At 32.6% G+C, this 19424-nt stretch overlaps 2 protein-coding genes across 2 annotated transcripts; both read left to right on the forward strand.

The window, feature by feature from the left end:
* Positions 1-11215: 11215 nt before the first annotated feature.
* LOC125838856 (uncharacterized mitochondrial protein AtMg00240-like) lies at positions 11216-11772 on the forward strand. Its single transcript, XM_049517885.1, has 2 exons — positions 11216-11544; positions 11643-11772. The coding sequence occupies exons 1-2, from the start codon at positions 11216-11218 to the stop codon at positions 11770-11772; spliced, it is 459 nt and encodes a 152-aa protein (XP_049373842.1).
* Positions 11773-13613: 1841 nt separating this feature from the next.
* LOC125838751 (zinc transporter 4, chloroplastic-like) lies at positions 13614-17060 on the forward strand. The gene is made up of 4 exons (XM_049517791.1): positions 13614-13783; positions 13875-13932; positions 14829-15523; positions 16362-17060. The coding sequence occupies exons 1-4, from the start codon at positions 13769-13771 to the stop codon at positions 16815-16817; spliced, it is 1224 nt and encodes a 407-aa protein (XP_049373748.1). The 5' UTR covers positions 13614-13768; the 3' UTR covers positions 16818-17060.
* The last annotated feature ends 2364 nt before the right edge of the window (positions 17061-19424 follow it).

Here is a 19424-nt window from a genome sequence, read left to right on the forward strand (position 1 = left end):
GTGGGATTCTTCACTAACTCTCCAATTCCAATCTAGGGATTTGCAATCTGATCTTCTTGGTCGTATTAATTAAACTAAATGGGATTCAGACAATATTTCTTATTCTAGCTAATTCTTAAAACAAAACAAAAACATAAAAGTGTGTGATATGAATGATTGATGTAAGAATCATGATATATAGAGTCATATATATATGGTGTCGACATATATAATATATTACATCTTTCTCTAATTACTTGTCTATATTTTTTTTAGTTGTTCCTAATTACTTGTCTATTTTGACAAATAAAAAAAATAATTTTTTTTACCTTTTATACCCTCAATTAATTACTTTGAAAAAGGTAGAACTTTTTGAAAATCTTAACTTTTTTAATTCATCCACTTCATAATTAATAGGGGTAAAATGATAAACTCACTATGTCAATCATTGTTTTCTTAATAAGTGTGTCAATTTAAAAGTTGACAAAGTAATTAGGGACAAAAGGAGTATTTGCAAAAAGGAAAAAGTTCACTCATAATGTAAGAAATTTGCGGCCACGGAATTGAACATATATGTTATATAACTTTATTTTTAACAAAAATATGGAGTTACTATTACTTTCATAAAGAAATTGAGAGAATAACACTCTTTTATTTTTTTTATTTTTTTCTTTAATTACTATATTTTCTTAAAATTCTACTATCTTATAAGAGGGAGTCACTATATCAAAAATGATTTTTAGCGGTAATTAATTAATGATAATAGCTCAATTGCCGCTAAATATGTATTTTTAGCAGCAATTAGCACTCTTTGTATATGTCTCTAGCCTTTAGCGGCATTAGATCTAATGACATTTAATTAATGCCGATAAAGACTTTAACACCCTTTATTAATGTGTCTATTTATTGTCGCTAAAAATTATTTTTGTTGCAGTGAGTAAGCACACACCAGGTCAACATGTTAGCTTAGGATCATTAAAAAGAATTTTGAGGGTACTATGGTCATTTCAGGCTATTCTTGTGCACTCAGTTGCTTGAACAATTGAGTTTCACGGCTCAAGTGACAAAACTACCACAAACTTTCACTTAATGCAGCATGTCTTATCTTTTTGCACTATGGGCCCCTCGAGGTATTTTTGTAAACTTGTCAATAACCACATAATATTATTGGCCAAAATAGTATCTTACTGTAGCTTTCATATAAAATTTTGCACATATGGACCAATGTGCCCCTTATATCATCATTCATCATCACATTTTTATTGTAACATACCATTGGTTATTACTTACTATTATAAACAATTTAATAATAAAAATTACATATAAAATATATGATTGACTCTCGAAATTCTATCAATGTCACATAAATTAAAATAGAGAAATAGCATATATTATTTGATAATTACGTAAAATATACTATAAATCACACCATTGATTATTACTATTACTATTATTATAAACAATTTTACAAATAAAAAATACATATAAAGTATTTGATTGGCTCACGAAATTCTATCAGTGCCATATAGGTTAAAATAGAGAAAATAACATTTATTATTTAAAAATTACATAGAATATACTATAAATAAGGTAATATATTGTACTTTTTTTCTTCTTATTAAGTATAAGGATTTTACCCCATGTATTTGGAAGGAATTATCACTAATTTCAACTTTTTTTCTCTCAACCACTAATTCCAACTCTTTTTTTTCAACCACTAATTTCAATTATTGATAGATTATCTACTTATAAGAGTAGGAACGGATTATCTCCTGTTATATACTTTGAAAAGTAGAGAAGAAACTGCCAAATTGAAAATTTCAAAACAAAACCTATTTGACATAATGTCGACATTTTTTTAAAGTGCAAGGAAAAGGACTTATTAGTATAAAAAGCAAAATAAAAATATTGGTTTGAATATATTTAAATGGGTATTGTGCCTTATTGTTATAAAAATAAAGAACACATGTTATACGAATTACTCTACTCTTTCCACATAATTGCTTGTAATAGAGAGAAAGTCAGCTCTTGACCTCAGAATTACAACGACATATTTAATGTAGTTGTGTAAGCAAGGTTTGAAAATGATATTATGTATGTAAAGTGTAAAATTTTTGTGAGGTTGAAAGATTGTTTACGAGAGACACTCGTTTCGGAAAAAGTATAGTAATCATGAAAGAAAATAACAAGACAGACAAAATAAATAAGTCTCTTAATCTCAAGATTAGGGTTTGAAAAACAAAAACGTACAACTATTTTTCTATCATTTTTTAAATTAAAAAGTACACATTTATCATGAAAATTTGTAGCAGGACCAAGTGAATCACATTAGCAAATTGATTAAAACAAATTAAATATGCAATGATGTCTCCATCTTGTCTAAATGATTTTATATCAAAAAATGTAAGAACAAAAAACTTTTAAAAGATTTGACATAAAGTTTTATAAAAAAAGAATTGTTATGAACCACGAAACTAATTGACTTGATGATAAAAATCTAATTTTTATATCAGAAAGAAAAATCATGCCAAGCACTTAGCTTAACTCAAATGGCATCAAATGCATCAATCAAATTATTTAACACTTTTTGAAATTTGAAAGTAGCACTTTCTTGTTATCAAAAATAGAAAAAAGCAAGAATAATTCTCCCTATCTCCCTAATTATTTGTCCACTTTTTCTTTTATAGTTGTCCCTAATTACTTGTCCATTTTGACAATCAAGAAAAGATAAATTTTTTTACCTATTATACCCTCAATTAAATGACTAATTATTTTGAAAAATGTAGAATTTTTCATCCACTTCATAATTAATAGGGGTAAAATGGTAAACTCACTATGTCATTAATTATTTTCTTAATAGGTGTGTCAATTCAAAAGTGGTCAAGTAATTAGAGACAAAGAGAGTAGTAATGTTTGAATATTTTTTTTACTAGATATGGATGCTATTAACTTGATTATTGTGATTAATTAATACAATAAATTAACTAACAACAGTTAATGGGCATACATATAGAATATAAACTTTCTTGAACATATAATATAGTACGTTCTTGGAAAGGTCAATTAGATTTAAAGTTAGGAAAAATTCTTTTGGCCAGAAAATTTAGTCAGAATTTGACTGGTATTTTATCTATGTTATTTTACTTTTTTAAATATTTTTACCCTTTTAACTTTAATACCTTATTAACTAAAAAATGGAAAAAAGATCAATTTATTTTAAAATAAAAAAGATATTATACACTTTTTAAATTTTCTGGCCAAATTTTCTGGTCATTTAGCATTACCCTTAAAGTTAATGTGTATAAGTACTACTACTATGATTAGGTCTCCCCTCCCCTTCTCAATAAACATTAAGCACACAATCTATCAGAATATTATTCTTTATGTTTCAATTTATTTGTCCTTTTTTTAGTTCATTTAAAAAAAAATTGTTTTTTTTTTGGTAATTTCTTAATTTCAACTTTCCACGTGACATGTTTAAGATCACAAGATTAAAAGAACATATCTTTGATATATTTTATGTATCTTCTTTGTTCTCTTTAACTCTATATTAAATCTAAATCAGATAAATAAATTAAAATACGTATTATAAAATGAGACAAATTGAATGTAGCTTTAGTTTATTCTATTTGACTCTATTTCGCACCGTCTATTTTATATTAATGTATTGGCCACTAATTTTTTAGTCAAACGATTGGTTGCTAATATAATAGTAGAAGGGAAAAAGAACAATAAATTAAACAAGTTGAAGCTTTTATTCACGCCTTTTTATTATTTATTATATATATATATATATATATATATGCTGCTAACTATCATTTTCAGACACTGATAAGAAAAAAGAAAAATAAAATGCGACTTATTATTATTGAAAAAAATTCAAGATAAATAGATGCAAGTTATACCTAATCGATTCTCCACCTTGAAAAAATCAAGAAAATAAATATTTGTTTAATTACTGACCTCTTCTTTTGTAAAGGAATATTCTTGTTTAATTATTGCTTGTCATTCATCAACTTCTAATTTATGACCGCACATTGTATTATAATGCAATTAATCCTGATTAGTGCACAAAAAAAGTGGCAAAAACACAATGTTTCATGATGTATAGGAAAAGGACGTCAAAAATGTTAAAAATGATATTTATCCAACAAAAGATTAAAAAAAAGAACTTTTTCTTAGTCGTGGAAAAATGATATTATTTATAAGATATAGCAATTTGAGAACGCGAGATACGAACATTAAATTTTTCTTTTTCAAAATTTAACATAGTATATGATATAGCAATTTAACTATATAAATTCTAAGACGATATGCTTAACACTACTTCTCATATTAATAATGGAAGTTTGACAATTAGTTCCTATATATATAAATATATTTCTCCACAATTTTAATCTTCTCCCCTATTTTTCTTTTATCGACCAACAATTTTATTTTTTGTATTTTTAAAAAAAAGGTGATGTCGTTGAAAACTTGAAAATCACTTCTTAGATGCCTAAATAGAAAGAGCTGAGAAAATAAGGCATAAACCGCATTCAGCGAAAGCGATTCATGTACAAATTTCAGTATCTTCTTATTTATCGGTGAAATTATATTATTACCCCTTTTGTTTAAGTTTAAATTCAACGTTATCGGTGAATGCTCGATTCTCCACAATTTTAATCCCCTCCCCTATTTTTCTTTTTTCTCGACCCACAATTTTATTTTTTGTGTTTTAAAAAGAGGTCAAGCCGTTGAAAACTTGAAAAACCCTTCTTAGATGCCTAAATAGAAAGAGCTACATAAAGCGCATTTGGCGAATGCGATTTATGTACAAATTTCAGGATCTTTTTATTTATCGGTGAAACTACATTATTACCCCTTCCGTTTATATTTAAATTCAACTTTATCGGTGAATGTTCAATTGTCCACAATTTTAATCCCCTCCCTTATTTTTCTTTTCTCGACCCACAATATTATTTTTGGTGCTTTAAAAAAAAAAGGTCATTCCGTTAAAAACTTGAAAAACACTTCTTAGATGCCGAAATAGAAAGAGCTGACAAAATAAGGCATAAACGATTTCGGGAATGCGATTTATGTACAAATTTCAATCTCTTCTTATTTATTGGTGAAATTACATTATTACCCCTTATGTTTAAGTTTAAATTCAACTTTATCGGTGAATTTTCAATTCTGTACAATTTTAATCCCTTCCCCTATTTTTCTTTTTGCGACCCACAATTTTATTTTGTGTTTTACAGAAAGGTCATGTCGTTGAAAACATGAAAACCCCTTCTTAGATGCCTAAATATTTAAGTCTCTTCTTATTTATTGGTGAAATAACATTATTACCCCTTCTGTTTATGTTTAAATTCAACTTTATCATTGAATGTTCCATTCTCCACAATTTTAATCCCCTCCCCTAATTTTCTTTTCTCGACCCATAATTTTATTTTGTGTTTTAAAAAAGATCATGTTGTTGAAAACTTGGAAAACCCTTCTTAGATTCCTAAATAGAAAGAGCTGAGAAAATGCATAAAACGCATTCGTCGAATGCGATTTATGTACAAATTTCAGTCACTTCTTATTCATTGGTGAAATTACATAACTATCCCTTCCGTATAAGTTTAAATTCAACTCTATCGGTGAATGTTCGATTCTCCAAAATATTAATCCCCTCCCATATTTTTCTTTTCTCGAACCACTTTTTTTTTTTTGTGTTTTATAAAAAGGTCATACCGTTGAAAACTTGAAAAACCCTTCTTAGATGCCTAAATAGAAAGAGCTGAGAAAATAAGGCATAAAACGCATTCGGCGAATGCAATGTATGTACAAATTTAGTCTCTTCTTATTTATCGGTAAAATTATATAATTACCCCTTTGTTTAAATTTAATCTCAACATTATCGGTTAATGTTCGATTCTCCACAATTTTAATCCTCTCCCCTATTTTTCTTTTTTCTCGACCCACAATTTTATTTTTTGTGTTTTAAAAAAATGTCATGTCGTTGAAAACTTGAAAAACCCTTTTTAAATGTCTAAATAGAAAGAGCTGAGCAAATAAGATATAAAACGCATTCGGATATACAAATTTCAGGCTCTTTTTATTTATCGGTGAAATTACATTATTACCCCTTCCGTTTATATTTAAATTCAACTTTATCGGTGAATGTTTAATTCTCCACAATTTTAATCCCCTTTCCTATTTTTCTTTTCTCGACCCACAATATTATTTTTTGTGTTTAAAAAAAAAGGTAATTCCGTTTAAAACTTGAAAAACACTTCTTAGATGCCTAAACAAAAAGAGCCGACAAAATAAGTCATCAAGCGCATTCGGCGAATGCGATTTATGTACAAATTTCAGTCTCTTCTTATTTATTGGTGAAATTACATTATTACCCCTTCCGTTTAATTCAACTTTATCGGTGAATGTTTGATTTTATACAATTTTAATCCCTTCCCCTATTTTTCTTTTCTCGACCAACAATTTTATTTTTTGTGTTTTACAAAATGGTCATGTCGTTGAAAACTTGAAAACCCCTTCTTAGATGCCTAAATATTTCAGTCTCTTCTTATTTATTGGTGAAATTACATTATTACCCCTTTTGTTTATGTTTAAATTCACCTTTATCGTTGAATGTTTGATTCTCCATAATTTTAATCCCCTCCCCTAATTTTATTTTCTCGACCCACAATTTTATTTTTTGTGTTTTAAAAAAGGTCATGCCGTTGAAAACTGGAAAAACCCTTCTTAGATGCCTAAATAGAAAGAGCTGAAAAAATAAGGCATAAAATGCATTTGTCGAATGCGATTTATGTACAAATTTCAGTCTCTTCTTATTCATTGGTGAAATTACATTACTATCCCTTCCGTTTAAGTTTAAATTCAACTTTATCGGTGAATGTTTGATTCTCCACAATTTTAATCCCCTCCCATATTTTTTTTCTCAACCCACAATTTTATTTTTTGTGTTTTAAAAAAAGGTCATACCGTTGAAAACTTGAGAAACCCTTCTTAGATGCCTAAATAGAAAGAACTGAGAATATAAGGCATAATACGCATTCGGCGAATGCGATTTATGTACAAATTTCAGTCTCTTCTTATTTATTGGTGAAATTACATTATTACCCATTCCGTTAAAGTTTAAATTAGACTTTATTGGTGAATGTTCGATTCTCCGCAATTTTATCCCATCCCCTATTTTTTTTCTCGACCCACAATTTTATTTTTTGTGTTTTCAAAAAAGGTCATGTCATTGAAAACTTGAAAAATCCTTCTTTGATGCCTAAATACAAAGAACTGAGAATATAAGGCATAAAACATATTCGACAAATGCGATTTATGTACAAATTTCAGTCTCGGTTTTATTTATTGGTGAAATTACATTATTACCCCTTTCGTTTAAGTTTAAATTCAACTTTATCGGTGAATGTTCAATTTTCCACTATTTTAATTCCCTCTCATATTTTTCTTTTCTCGACCCACAATTTTATTTTTTTGTGCTTTAAAAAAAAGGTAATGCCGTTGAAAACTTGAAAAAACCCTTCTTAGATGCCTAAATAGAAAGAGCTGAGAAAATGAAGCATAAAACGCATTCAGCGAATGCAATCTATGTACTATCACGACTCAGGGGTACACCCTAGATGTAACATGGCGTACTTGACACCGAAGGGGTCTCATACAAGCCCTTAGCATATACTAACATAAGATAATAGAAAAGTACGGAAAATTTAAAAACTTTATCCATACAATCGAAGTCTTTTCAAAAAAGCAAGTGGAAGTCTTTACTACACTTTTGTCTCAAACCATCTAATACAACTTTAGAATAAAACTCTTGGGACATAGCCCATACAATAGTCTCAACATGAAAATAAAAGACATAAAGGAGTGGGTTTTGTCCTCGAAGCTATGAGGACTCACCAAATCTTCACTCCTTAAAACCTAGCTTCAAGTTTGGAACTCAAATCTCTGAACCCTACATTTGATAAAAGCGTAGACAAAGTATGCGTTAGTACAAAATGTACTATATATTTTAGCTAGCATAACATCATAAGAGCATAACATAAGGGTTAATCAACATAAGACATAATCATATGAAATACTTCATGAAACATCAATTATAAGCATAAGAGACAATATCATAATCATAAGTAAAGTCTCCAACATAAGCATCATACAAGCCTTATTCAACTCTTAGTCACTCATATCATAATAGGACCACTCTCAAGTAACCTCAAAGTATACTTGTGCCATGTATGAATAGCATTCCATAATACCATCCAAGCTAAGTATCCCTTTTTGGTCATCTTAATCATAGTCTATATGCATAATCAAGACCTAGGCTTTCATATCATAAGAGCACTCATAAGTAACCTCAAATCATACTTTGCAATGCATGAATGACATCCCATAATACCATCCACACTAAGCATAACCTTGAAGTCACCATATTCATACTTACCATTCATTGGTCTCATTCTTAACTTAACTCTCATAAACAAGGAAATCTCTCACATTTAGTCAATCATATCACGGAAGGCAACTATAGAAACAATCTACCAAAGTATACATCATATAGAAGAATACTTTCTTGAATAACATTAAGTCATACTTGTGCAATTCATGAATGGCATCCCATAATACCATTCATACTAAGTACCACCTTTAGGTCCTCATACTCGTACTTCTTAGTTGGAAACTAGTCCCTCTCTTTAAACCTTAGAACACTATGAGGTACTTCCTTAAGCACATCTTAGTTCATTATTAGGTTAAACCCTATGAAATACTTCTTTAAGCATGTCTAGGTTCATTATTAATATGAACTCTATGAGATACTTCCTTAAGCATATCTAAGTCCATTAATGCTTTTGAACACTTGGAGATACTTCATTAAGTACATCTTAGCTCATCATTGTTTTGAACTCTAGCATATGTTTCTACAAGCATAGTCTTAGTTCATTAAGTTTGTACCCTAGGAGATATTGCTTCTTCAAGCACATCTTAGTTCCTTAATTGTGTTGGACTCTAAGAGATGCTTCCTTAAGCATAATCTTAGTCCATTAGGTTTGAACTCTAGGAGATGCTTCTTTAAGCATAATCTTAGCTCATTACTATTCTTGTTGTAGTTGGGAAATAGCCTTAACCGACATGAGATCATATGAGCTATCACATGATCCCTCCCGATGTTACCCACACCGTCAAGGGTTGGTCCACTTGCCTAAGGTAGAACCGATTTATTAGCTTAGTCGGATCCACTGGTTAATCCTACGGGAAATATAGTTATGGGATATGGAGATTGCTACTAAAAACCCAAAACTCCACTAGGTAAAGGCTTTCATCTCATGAGACATACTTTGGGAAATCCAGACTCTACTAGGTGAGAGTTCCCATTTTGGAAGCCCAAACTCAACTAGGTGGGAACCTCCATCTCATTTCAACAACCACTCGGTGCTAGGCCTAAATCCCACAAGATAATTATTAAGTCTCTTATTCGACTCAAGTTTAATGGAAAGATGTCATTGACAACCGATCCATGTTAATTCATTAAAATACCTCTTTAGACCATGCATGAGCAACTATTGCCATCCATGACCTAGGTATGAAGGCTCTTTAGGCTTAGGTTCCATTAGGTGAGAAAAACCTTTCGACCCTAGGACCATTACTATGTGAGAACACCTTTCGTATTAAATTCTTTATGAGTTCATGAGAATACCTTTTCAATCAGCCCACAACAACAACCTAAGTAGTAAGCCTTCTGCATGTGCTAAGTGTGGTAGGAATCACTCAGGGATGTGTCATGATGGCTCCACTGGTTGTTTCAAGTGTGTCCAGAACGGTCATTTTATGAGAGAATGTCCAAAAAATAGGCAGGGTAACAGTAATGGGGGCAATAGGGCCCAGTCTTCTTCATTTGCTCCACCAGAAAGAGATGCATCTAAAGGAGCTACTTTAGGGGCAGGTGGAGGAAGAAACCGTCTTTATGCTATCACCAGTCGCCAAGAGCAAGAGGATTCGCCAGATGTTGTCACTAGTATAATCCAAGTCTTTGACTTTGATGTTTATGCTTTGTTAGATCCAGGATCGAGTTTATCATTTGTAACTCCTTATGTTGCAATGAATTTTGATGTTCTTCCTAAGAAACTTAATGAATCCTTCAGTATTTCTACACCTGTTGGTGAGTCTATTCTAGCAGAGAGAGTCAATCGTAATGATCCCGTTTCCATCAATCACAAGAGCACCATGGCTGATTTAGTTGAGTTAGACATGGTAGATTTTGATGTCATTCTAGGTATGGACTGACTTCATGCTTGTTATGCCTCAGTTGATTGTAGAACTCGAGTTGTCAAGTTCCAGATTCCTAATGAGCCAGTTATAGAGTGGAAGAGTAGTTCAGCAGTGCCTAAGGGTCGTTTTATTTCATACCATATGGCAAGGAAGTTAGTTTCCAAGGGGTGTGTCTATCACTTAGTCTGAGTTAATGACTTTAGTGTTGAGATACCTTATATTCAGTCAGTTCCAGTAGTAAAAGAGTTTCCAGAAGACTTTTAAGATGATCTTCCCGGAGTCCCTCATGATAGAGAAATAGACTTCGGTATAGATATTCATCCTGATACTCGCCCTATATCTATTCCTCCATACAGAATGGTAGTAAAGATGACTACTGTCAGGACACTGATTAGTATAGCTGTGAAAAATAACTGGGACATGTACCAATTGGATGTTAACAATGTTTTCCTCCATGAAGACTTATGTGAAGAAGTTTACATGGACACACTTCAAGGACTTTTGGTAGAAGACGCAGGGTTATGTTGTAAACTCAAAAAACCCATGTATGGACTCAAATAGAAAAGTAAACATTGGTATGATAAGTTAGCTCAAATGCTCTTCTCAAGAGGCTATTCCCATTCAGACAGTGACTATTCTTTGTTTTATAGAAAGTCGATGCTTCTCTAGTATTTATTGTTGTCTATGTTGATGATATAATATTGACTGGAACTGATGTTGATGAAATCAACTCCTTAAAAAGTTTCCTTCATGATCAATTCAAAATAAAGGACTTGGGAAAACTTCATTATTTTCTGGGATTAGAGATACTTTACAAGGACATCGGGATCCTGATTTCACATCACTGCAGACTTGTTGACAAAATTTGACTGCTCATCATACAAACCAGCCATGTCACCTCTTGAATCCACAATTAAGCTCAAAGCCAATGAAGGAGCTCTACTAAAAGACCCTACATTCTACAAAAAAAATGGTGGGAAAGTTAAACTTCTTGACCAATATTAGATTGGACATAACTTTCAGTGTCCAGCACCTCGGTCAGTTCCTTCAATTCCCTAGAGAACCACATCTTAAAGTTGCTTACCATGTCCTGAGGTACCTCATGGATGACCCTTGTTTGGAGATTTTCTTGTCTAATAGCAGTGACTGCACTATCACTACCTATTGTGACTCAGATTGGGCTGCATGCCCTGATTCTAGAAGATTAGTGAGTGGTTATATTGTATTGATGGGGGACAACCCCATTTGTTGGAAATCCAAGAAACAAGCAACCATCTCCTTTTCCTCGGCAGAAGCAGAGTACAGAGATGTTAAGAAAGTGGTGGGAGAATTGGTCTGGCCGAAAAGACTACTAACTGAGTTGCATTCACCATGTATGTTTCTGTGTTCTGTGATAGTCAAGCAAATGTTCACATCGCAAAGAATCTTGTGTTCTATGAAAGGACTAAACACATAGATGTGGATTGCCACTTCGTTAGAGAAAAGTTACATGAAGGCCCTTATTGTGCTCCACCATATCCCAACTGATGAACAGTGGGTTGATGTTTTGACCAAATCCCTGCCAAGCTCTAAACATTCCATTCTGCTGCCTAAGTTAGTTGTGAGCTACTCACCTCCAACTTGAGAGGGGTGTTGAGATACTTATCACTTAGCTCCTAAGTTAATGAGTAAGTCGGCTTAACTGGCAGATTAGTTAGAAGTTAGTTATTTTTTGTTATGATTAGTTAGTTTTACTTTACAATAATTTCTTGTGATTAGAGAACAACACACTTGTATAAATTGTAAAGTTGCAGTTGAGATAATACAATTTTCATTTTCCCCAATTATTCCTGATCGATCTCAGGGATCTGCCCTCCTCCTCCTCCTCCTTCTTCTTCTTCTTATTCTTCTTCTTCCTCCTCCTCTTCTTCTTCTTCTTCTTTTCGAAGCTTCATCAATGGAGAACTGAAATTCTCCACAACTTCTCCTCAATTTGACATGTACCACGTAAAAATAGTGTGTTCTTAGTTATTCTTATTAATACTTTATTGAAACACGTCATGGATTTCACTTAGACAAACAATTAAGATAATTAAGAACAATTTGATCGTGTAGAATAACATTCCTTATACCCTTCATGTATGTTCAGGCCAAAGGATAGACCCTTGCAAATATAATTATCAAATTAAGTAATATACCTTCGTGGGTCCGAGCAATATGATATCAAAATCAACATTTGTATATCAATCAAGTAACCTCCAATATCCTCTCAAACAACCTCTAATTGCCTTAATCTACACACATTATCGATAAGTGTGGCTGACTACGTTGGAGTTATTTCATATTTCTTAACAAATTCAAAGTCACTTCGATCAAATCCTAAAATCAATTATAGAATTTGATTACTCATTCTCTCACTACTCCAAATATGTAATTAGATTCTTAATTAGAGTCCCATTATTTTTTGTAATCCCCATTTATCAATATATTAATTGAATATAGAATTCCTAATTTTTCCTTTTGAAACTCATGTTTCTATTATTAGAAGAAAAATCTAATCAAGTTTGAGTATATTTAACAATATATGATAATAAATTAATACCTTGAATCTTAAGGTTAAGAAGTTAATTTGAAATACATAATCAACAAGTCTCTAATTCTCGCACTTGAACAACTCATAGTTCAAGCAATGAGACACGTGCTCAACATCATCTTTTTTCATCCCTTTCCATTAAAATAGTTCCCAAAGGTCCGTATACATACTTGTAATATCAGTATGTACGAATATCGCGAGCTATGATCATAATCAAGTATCAAGCCATTTTAATCATTAAAACCTCAATCACTAAGGTGAACATTAAGCCGAAGTATCCCATCTAAAATTCATCGCTTTTCAAAATCCACCTCACTTCATCGAAATCAGAATTAGTCAACCTAGTCTGTATCAAGTCACGAACGTAAAAAGTCAACTAGCTAGAAAATTAATATTATAAACATATTAACATGCCTGAAATACCAATTGGAACGCAAATACTTGAAATAAGAGAAAATAAGATTTATGAGTTTTAATTAAAAAAAAAAAAAAAGGGGGGGGTGTATTGTTGAAATGTAAAAAAGAAAATAAAATAAAATAAAATATATATATATATATATATATATATATATATATATATATATATATAATAAAATGTTTTTGATGAATTGACAATAGCATCAGGCAGAGATGTCGACAGAGTGATGCTCATTCTCTTGTTTTAGAAGCGACTGTTCTCAAATCTCTCTCTTCTTCTTTACAAATAATGTCGACATCCAAATCTCTATCTCTGTTTCTTCCATTTCTCCTAATCTACTATTTCCCCTTTCCCTTTCTTTCAATTATAATAAAAGGGGTTTTCAAGAATCATTACAATATTCGTGTTAGATTAATATTTTGACAAAAACCCTTCTTCCATCTGTTATATATATATACATACATACAAAGATTTCTGTTCTTGTAAACTTATTAATTGAAAAGGGGGAGAAAGAATTTCATTCCCTCAACCCCATGTCATTCATTGAGGTTCGTTCTTTACAGTGCCCCCACAACCCCACTTCTTTTTATATATTCTTGAAAGCTGTGAGTTTTATTCTTATACTTTTCTTATTTTCAGGATCTCATGTCTTCCTTTTTTATGGACCATATTAGACAAAAGACTGGGTCTTTATCAGGTAAACTAATTGTTATGGGGATTGTGGAAAGGGAAAATTAATTCAATCATTAATTCTTGGTTTTGCTTCCTTTGGTTTGTAACTGATGGAGATTTGTATTGCAATTCCCAAGATTAATTTTCTTTCTCCTTTATGTCTTGAGTAATTCTCATTTGTTTGAGGTTCTAATTGGCTACTCATTAGTTATTTGTATTCAGTTTGGAAGTTCATTACTGTTTTGATGTTAAATTTAGTTTATCTGTTTATTAGTAGTTCAATTTTTGAGTCTTATGATGAAACTGGACATTCTTTGCTTTAAGTAGATGTTATTTTTGAAGTTCAGGACAGTTCAATTCTGCTATGTTATCCGGACACTTCAAAAATGTTGCTGCACCCGTGTCGCATCCCTCCAAAAATGCACTGTTTTTGGAGGATTCTGACCAACAAATCAATTTTGTACTGTTCTTGCTTTTATGAAATGTTGGGGGTATTGACTTCTAAATTTGAATTGGTATTAAAGGTCTGTTTTTTTTTTTTTTGGTTGTATATGATTCTTGTCTTCATTTCGTCTGTTTTGGCTGTTGAATCTTACTCATGTAGTAAAGCTGGGAAAGGGAAAGAAAGAAAAAAGGCTGTGTTGGTTGTACTTTGTCAAAAAATGGAGGTGTTCTTGCCAATTCTACGCAACCAGCTCTTTTCACTTGTTTTTAATTTTCGCGTATTATATCGGATACAGATTCTGTTACCTTCAATATTCTAATGAATTTTATGTTTCATATCAAAATATTTTTGAAATGTACAGATACTCTTAATTATGTAGGAATTGGAAAGAAGATAGTTCTTCATTGGTTCAATACTTTAATTATGTAGAAATTGAAATGATTTCAACATTCTTACTATTCTTTTTGTCAAAACAGATACAATTATGCTGAAACTTTCTGAATCTATTTCCAATACTGCCTGTGGCAGTGCTGTTGATGAGATGGAAGGATGCCGAGATAACTCTGCTGCTCTCACCCTTAAAATAGTGGCTATCTCTGCCATCCTAATAGCTGGTGTTTGTGGAGTTGGCATCCCATTAGTTGGCAAGAAGCACCGATTCCTTCGAACTGACTCTAATCTATTTTTTACTGCTAAAGCCTTAGCTGCTGGTGTCATCCTCGCCACAGGTTTTGTACACATGTTACCAGGTGCCACTTCATCATTAACTAATCCTTGTCTTCCGAAATCTCCTTGGTCGAAATTCCCTTTTGCTGGTTTTATCGCTATGATGGCTGCATTGGCTACCTTGGTGGTTGACTTTGTTGGGACTCAGTATTATGAAAAGAAACAAGAGAAACAAAACCAAAAAGATCAGACTGATTCAGCCGACTTGGTGTCGGAATCAGCTATTGTACCAGTTGAGCCAAAGCCAAGGAATGAGAAATTGTTTGGTGAAGAAGAAGGTGGTGCAATACACATTGTGGGGATGCATGCGCATGCTGCTCATCACAGACATAGCCATTCACATGAACATGGGGACATGAGGGAGCATTCCCATGGTCATTCGCACTCCCATAGCTTCGGTGGTGGGGATGAGGAAGGTGGAGTGAGACATGTTGTTGTTTCTCAGGTAATTTTACTTAAACTATTTCACACGTCATTGGACGCGTTTCGCTGTACTTCTTGGCTTAAGTTTGTTGTGGCTGGAATTTGGTGAATGCTGTCCAGAAGGTTTTCGATTATCTCATCAGTTTTGTAGGCTTTTTAAAGAAATCAATTCCATTTCCTAAATGCCAGCATTTATGACGAGAATGTCTGGACTTTATTGTATATCATTCATGCCACGAAAGAAACTTGATGTAAATTTTCTTGAATGATTTGTATTTTGAATGGTTTAACAAATTTACAACAACTTGAAGTTTTTGGTGGAATTGACAAAGAGAATTCAATAGACAACTCCAACTTAATTTGAGATGAAGACATATGTAGTTGATTGATTGCAGCTTTCTATAAGCTTCTGTTTCCGTGAGCTTTGATAAAGGCATAGACAATTTGTATTCTGCTAGTTAATTTCTAACTGTTTGGTGCTTAAGATTTTCGCCCAACCTCTGAGATACTGCATATATTGTCATGTGAAATCTAACTTCATAAGGAATAGTACCTAAACTTTGTTAAATGCCTCCCTTGGTCAATCAGGTGGCCTTGATTACATATTTTTTGGTGTGGTGCATCGAGTTGTTCACAGAATTCTTTACGTATTCACAGATTTATCTTTGTGTATTTCTCATAATAGCTGATGTCTTGGGCTGCTTGCTTCCTTATGTATTTTATAACAGGTTGTTACTTTTGTTTAATCGGCAAATGAGCAAAAGTTTGATTTGCCCTGTCTTTGTTAAGATGCATAATGTTTGTATGTCTATCAGTTTGATTGTGTATAAGTTCATTCAAACAAATTCTTTCCCTTGCAGGTCTTGGAGCTTGGGATAGTATCACATTCTATCATAATAGGCGTATCATTGGGTGTCTCAGAAAGTCCATGTACAATAAGACCCTTGCTCGTAGCATTGTCATTCCACCAGTTCTTCGAAGGTTTTGCATTAGGAGGTTGCATCTCACAGGCGCAGTTCAGTTCCATGCGTTCCACTGTAATGGCAACGTTTTTCGCCATAACAACCCCGTTGGGAATTGCTATAGGGATCGGAGCTGCTTCATCTTACGATCCTCATAGCCCAAGAGCTTTGGTTGTGGAAGGAATCCTTAACTCGATATCTGCTGGAATTCTAGTGTACATGGCTTTAGTAGACCTAATAGCTGCAGATTTCTTGAGTAAGAGAATGAGCTGCAATACAAGGCTTCAAGTAGTTTCTTACTTTGCACTATTTTTAGGGGCTGGACTAATGTCCCTTCTTGCAATATGGGCATGAATGATATTGCATTTAGTACATGCATGTAAATTTTTTGTTTTTTGTATCTTATTATTATCCATAAAATCAGCCAAGCAAGCAATTATTTACAAAAAAATCTTGTCATTTTACTTCTCCTTGAAGGGTGTTTATGTAACAAGTATGACAACCTTGTAGAGTAGGATTTGAAGATGGAGTTGCAAACAGAAAAGAGAAATGTTGCATTTTGGTCTTGTAATAAAATAATTTGATGTTCTTTTCTTAGTTTTATGGCTGTTTTCCTTGTTGTGGGATGTGATTATGAATAGGATCTTTATAGGAAACTAGATTGGGAATAAATACTCTCCTTTGATGATGGTTCATTTACTTTTATATTTATTTGATGCATATAACCTCTTTTTGTTTTTTCATGATGTCATCTCATATGGAGAGCAGAGTTATGTGATGTTTATAACTTCTTCAATCTTGGTATAAGAAGTAAATAGTGCATCACTTAATATAATAGACTTTCTTTTCATTAGAATCACATTTATAACGAATATAACTGCAAAACTTACAAGATGCTAGATTGACATCATTCTTATAGTATCACATGGAGTCATTTTCACACATTATTGTAATTCTTGAATAAGGTCTATTAGTGAATTCATTGCTCCTTAAGCAATATACTAATTTGATTTGTTATTTAATAATTAAACTGTAAAAGATAATTGAGAGTGCTGACTCTTGTCACATAAAAGACGATTAACATGTAAATGCTCTTAAGAAGGTACTTCTTCATTGGGAGCTTCTTAAATATTTTCTCCAAATTCAAAATCAGTACCCCAAAAGCGTCCTGAATTATGTCCAACGTCCTAAAATCTTGAAAATAATTATGTCCCACAGACCTATTACTTTCACCAACAACAAAGTTTTGAAATTTATTAATGTTACTATCAGTTTCACCGTGATTAGTCGAAACGTGATAATTTGATTTAAATCCCCCTTTTCATAGACATGAAGCTTAATAATCACTTATTTTATGCAGATCTACATTGGCATCTCTCACGAGGACACCTAATGCTTGATAAAATCAGTGACACTATCTGTAAATTTCTCCTTTATCAGACTCTTCACTTTTGATGCCGCACCCGTCTCGGATTCTCCAAGAATACACTACTTTTGGTGAATCCGACACGCACCCGTTGACACTTTTGAAGAGTTCGAGCAACATAGCCTTTATCCCTACTCAATCAGAAGAATTTCTATTATGCATTCAACTACGTACAATCAAATTTCATCTATACAAATAATATAAAATCATCAAAGTTAATTTCAAGATAACATGGTCAACTAATACTAGTTCCTTGCAAGTATTGCAACACTTTCTTCGCAGCCTTCCAGTGATCCATTACTGGATTACTTTGATAACGACCCAACATCCCAACAACAAAAACCGATGTCTAGTCTCGTACATGTTTGGGCATACATTAGGCTCTCAACGATTGATGTATAAGGAATATTTCATTTGCTTATGTTCCAATTCATTCTTTAGACATTGATTGAGACTAAATTTATCTCCTTTCTCTATTAGAACAGGACTTGATGAGCATTTTTCCATTCTAAATCTCTCTAACACTTTATTAATATAGGATTTCTGAGATAACTCCAATAATCCTTGTGATCTATCTTGAAATATTTCTTTCCAATCACATAAGATGCCTCTCCCATATATTTCATGTCAAAGTTGTTAGAGAGATATTTCTTGGTATAATACAATAAACCAAAATCATTAGTAGCAAGCAAAATGTCATCAATATACAAAACTAACATAATAAACTTACTCCCACTGATCTTCAGATATATACACCGATCAACAGTGTTTTCCTTAAATCCATAGGTGATAATAATTTCATTAAACTTAAGGTACCATTGTCGGGAAGCCTTTTTAAATCTGTATATTGACTTCTTAAGTTTACACACCATGTGTTCCTTTCCTTTAATAGAATACCCTTCAAGTTGATTCATATAAACTTCTTCCTCCAAATTTCCATTTAGAAAAGTCATTTTCACATCCATTTGATATAGCTCTAAGTTATAAGTTACTAAAGCCATTATAATTCTGAGTGAATCTTTTCTAGAGACGGGTGAAAATGTCTTTTTATAGTCGATGTCATCTTTTTGAGTGAAAAATTTTGCAACAAGTCCGGCCTTGTGACGTTTGATATTGCTAGTTGAGTCACGTTTGGTCTTAAAGATCTATTATACACCCAACTCTTTTGCAACCTTCTGGTAAGTCAACAAGGTCCCATTGTAACGCCCTAGGAATATGGGCGTATACATTGGCCAGGAAGTAGGCCAAGGAGTGCAGGCCAAGAAGGCCGCACCTATGTCAGCCATGCAGGCGACGTGTGTTGAAGGAGGCGATGAAGTAGGATATTGAGGCAAAGGGTCATGGCATGAGGAAACAACCATTTAAGATGTTTCATGCCATTCCCTTATAGTGCCAAAGATTTTTTACAAGGACTTGGGGAGCACCCAAGGGCTTAAGCCTGTCAGCGAAGGCCGCGTTCGGCGAGGTATGTGACTGCTGGACATTCTGGAGCTAGAAGTGAAATATGGGGATTCCAAGCTATGTAATTGTTCATA

The sequence above is a fragment of the Solanum verrucosum genome, unplaced genomic scaffold, assembly GCF_900185275.1.
Source record: "Solanum verrucosum unplaced genomic scaffold, falcon-dt-bn FXZP01000182.1, whole genome shotgun sequence".
Taxonomy (NCBI): Eukaryota; Viridiplantae; Streptophyta; class Magnoliopsida; order Solanales; family Solanaceae; genus Solanum; species Solanum verrucosum.

Excerpts from the sequence above, each read along its gene's own strand:
- LOC125838856 (XM_049517885.1), top strand. The coding sequence starts at position 11,216 with ATGGTGGGAAAGTTAAACTTCTTGACCAATATTAGATTGGACATAACT. Across the intron at positions 11,545-11,642 it reads TTTTCCTCGGCAGAAGCAGA|TCAAGCAAATGTTCACATCG; the intron begins GTACAGAGATGT and ends GTTCTGTGATAG.
- LOC125838751 (XM_049517791.1), top strand. Across the intron at positions 13,933-14,828 it reads AAAGACTGGGTCTTTATCAG|ATACAATTATGCTGAAACTT; the intron begins GTAAACTAATTG and ends TTGTCAAAACAG. Across the intron at positions 15,524-16,361 it reads GACATGTTGTTGTTTCTCAG|GTCTTGGAGCTTGGGATAGT; the intron begins GTAATTTTACTT and ends TTTCCCTTGCAG.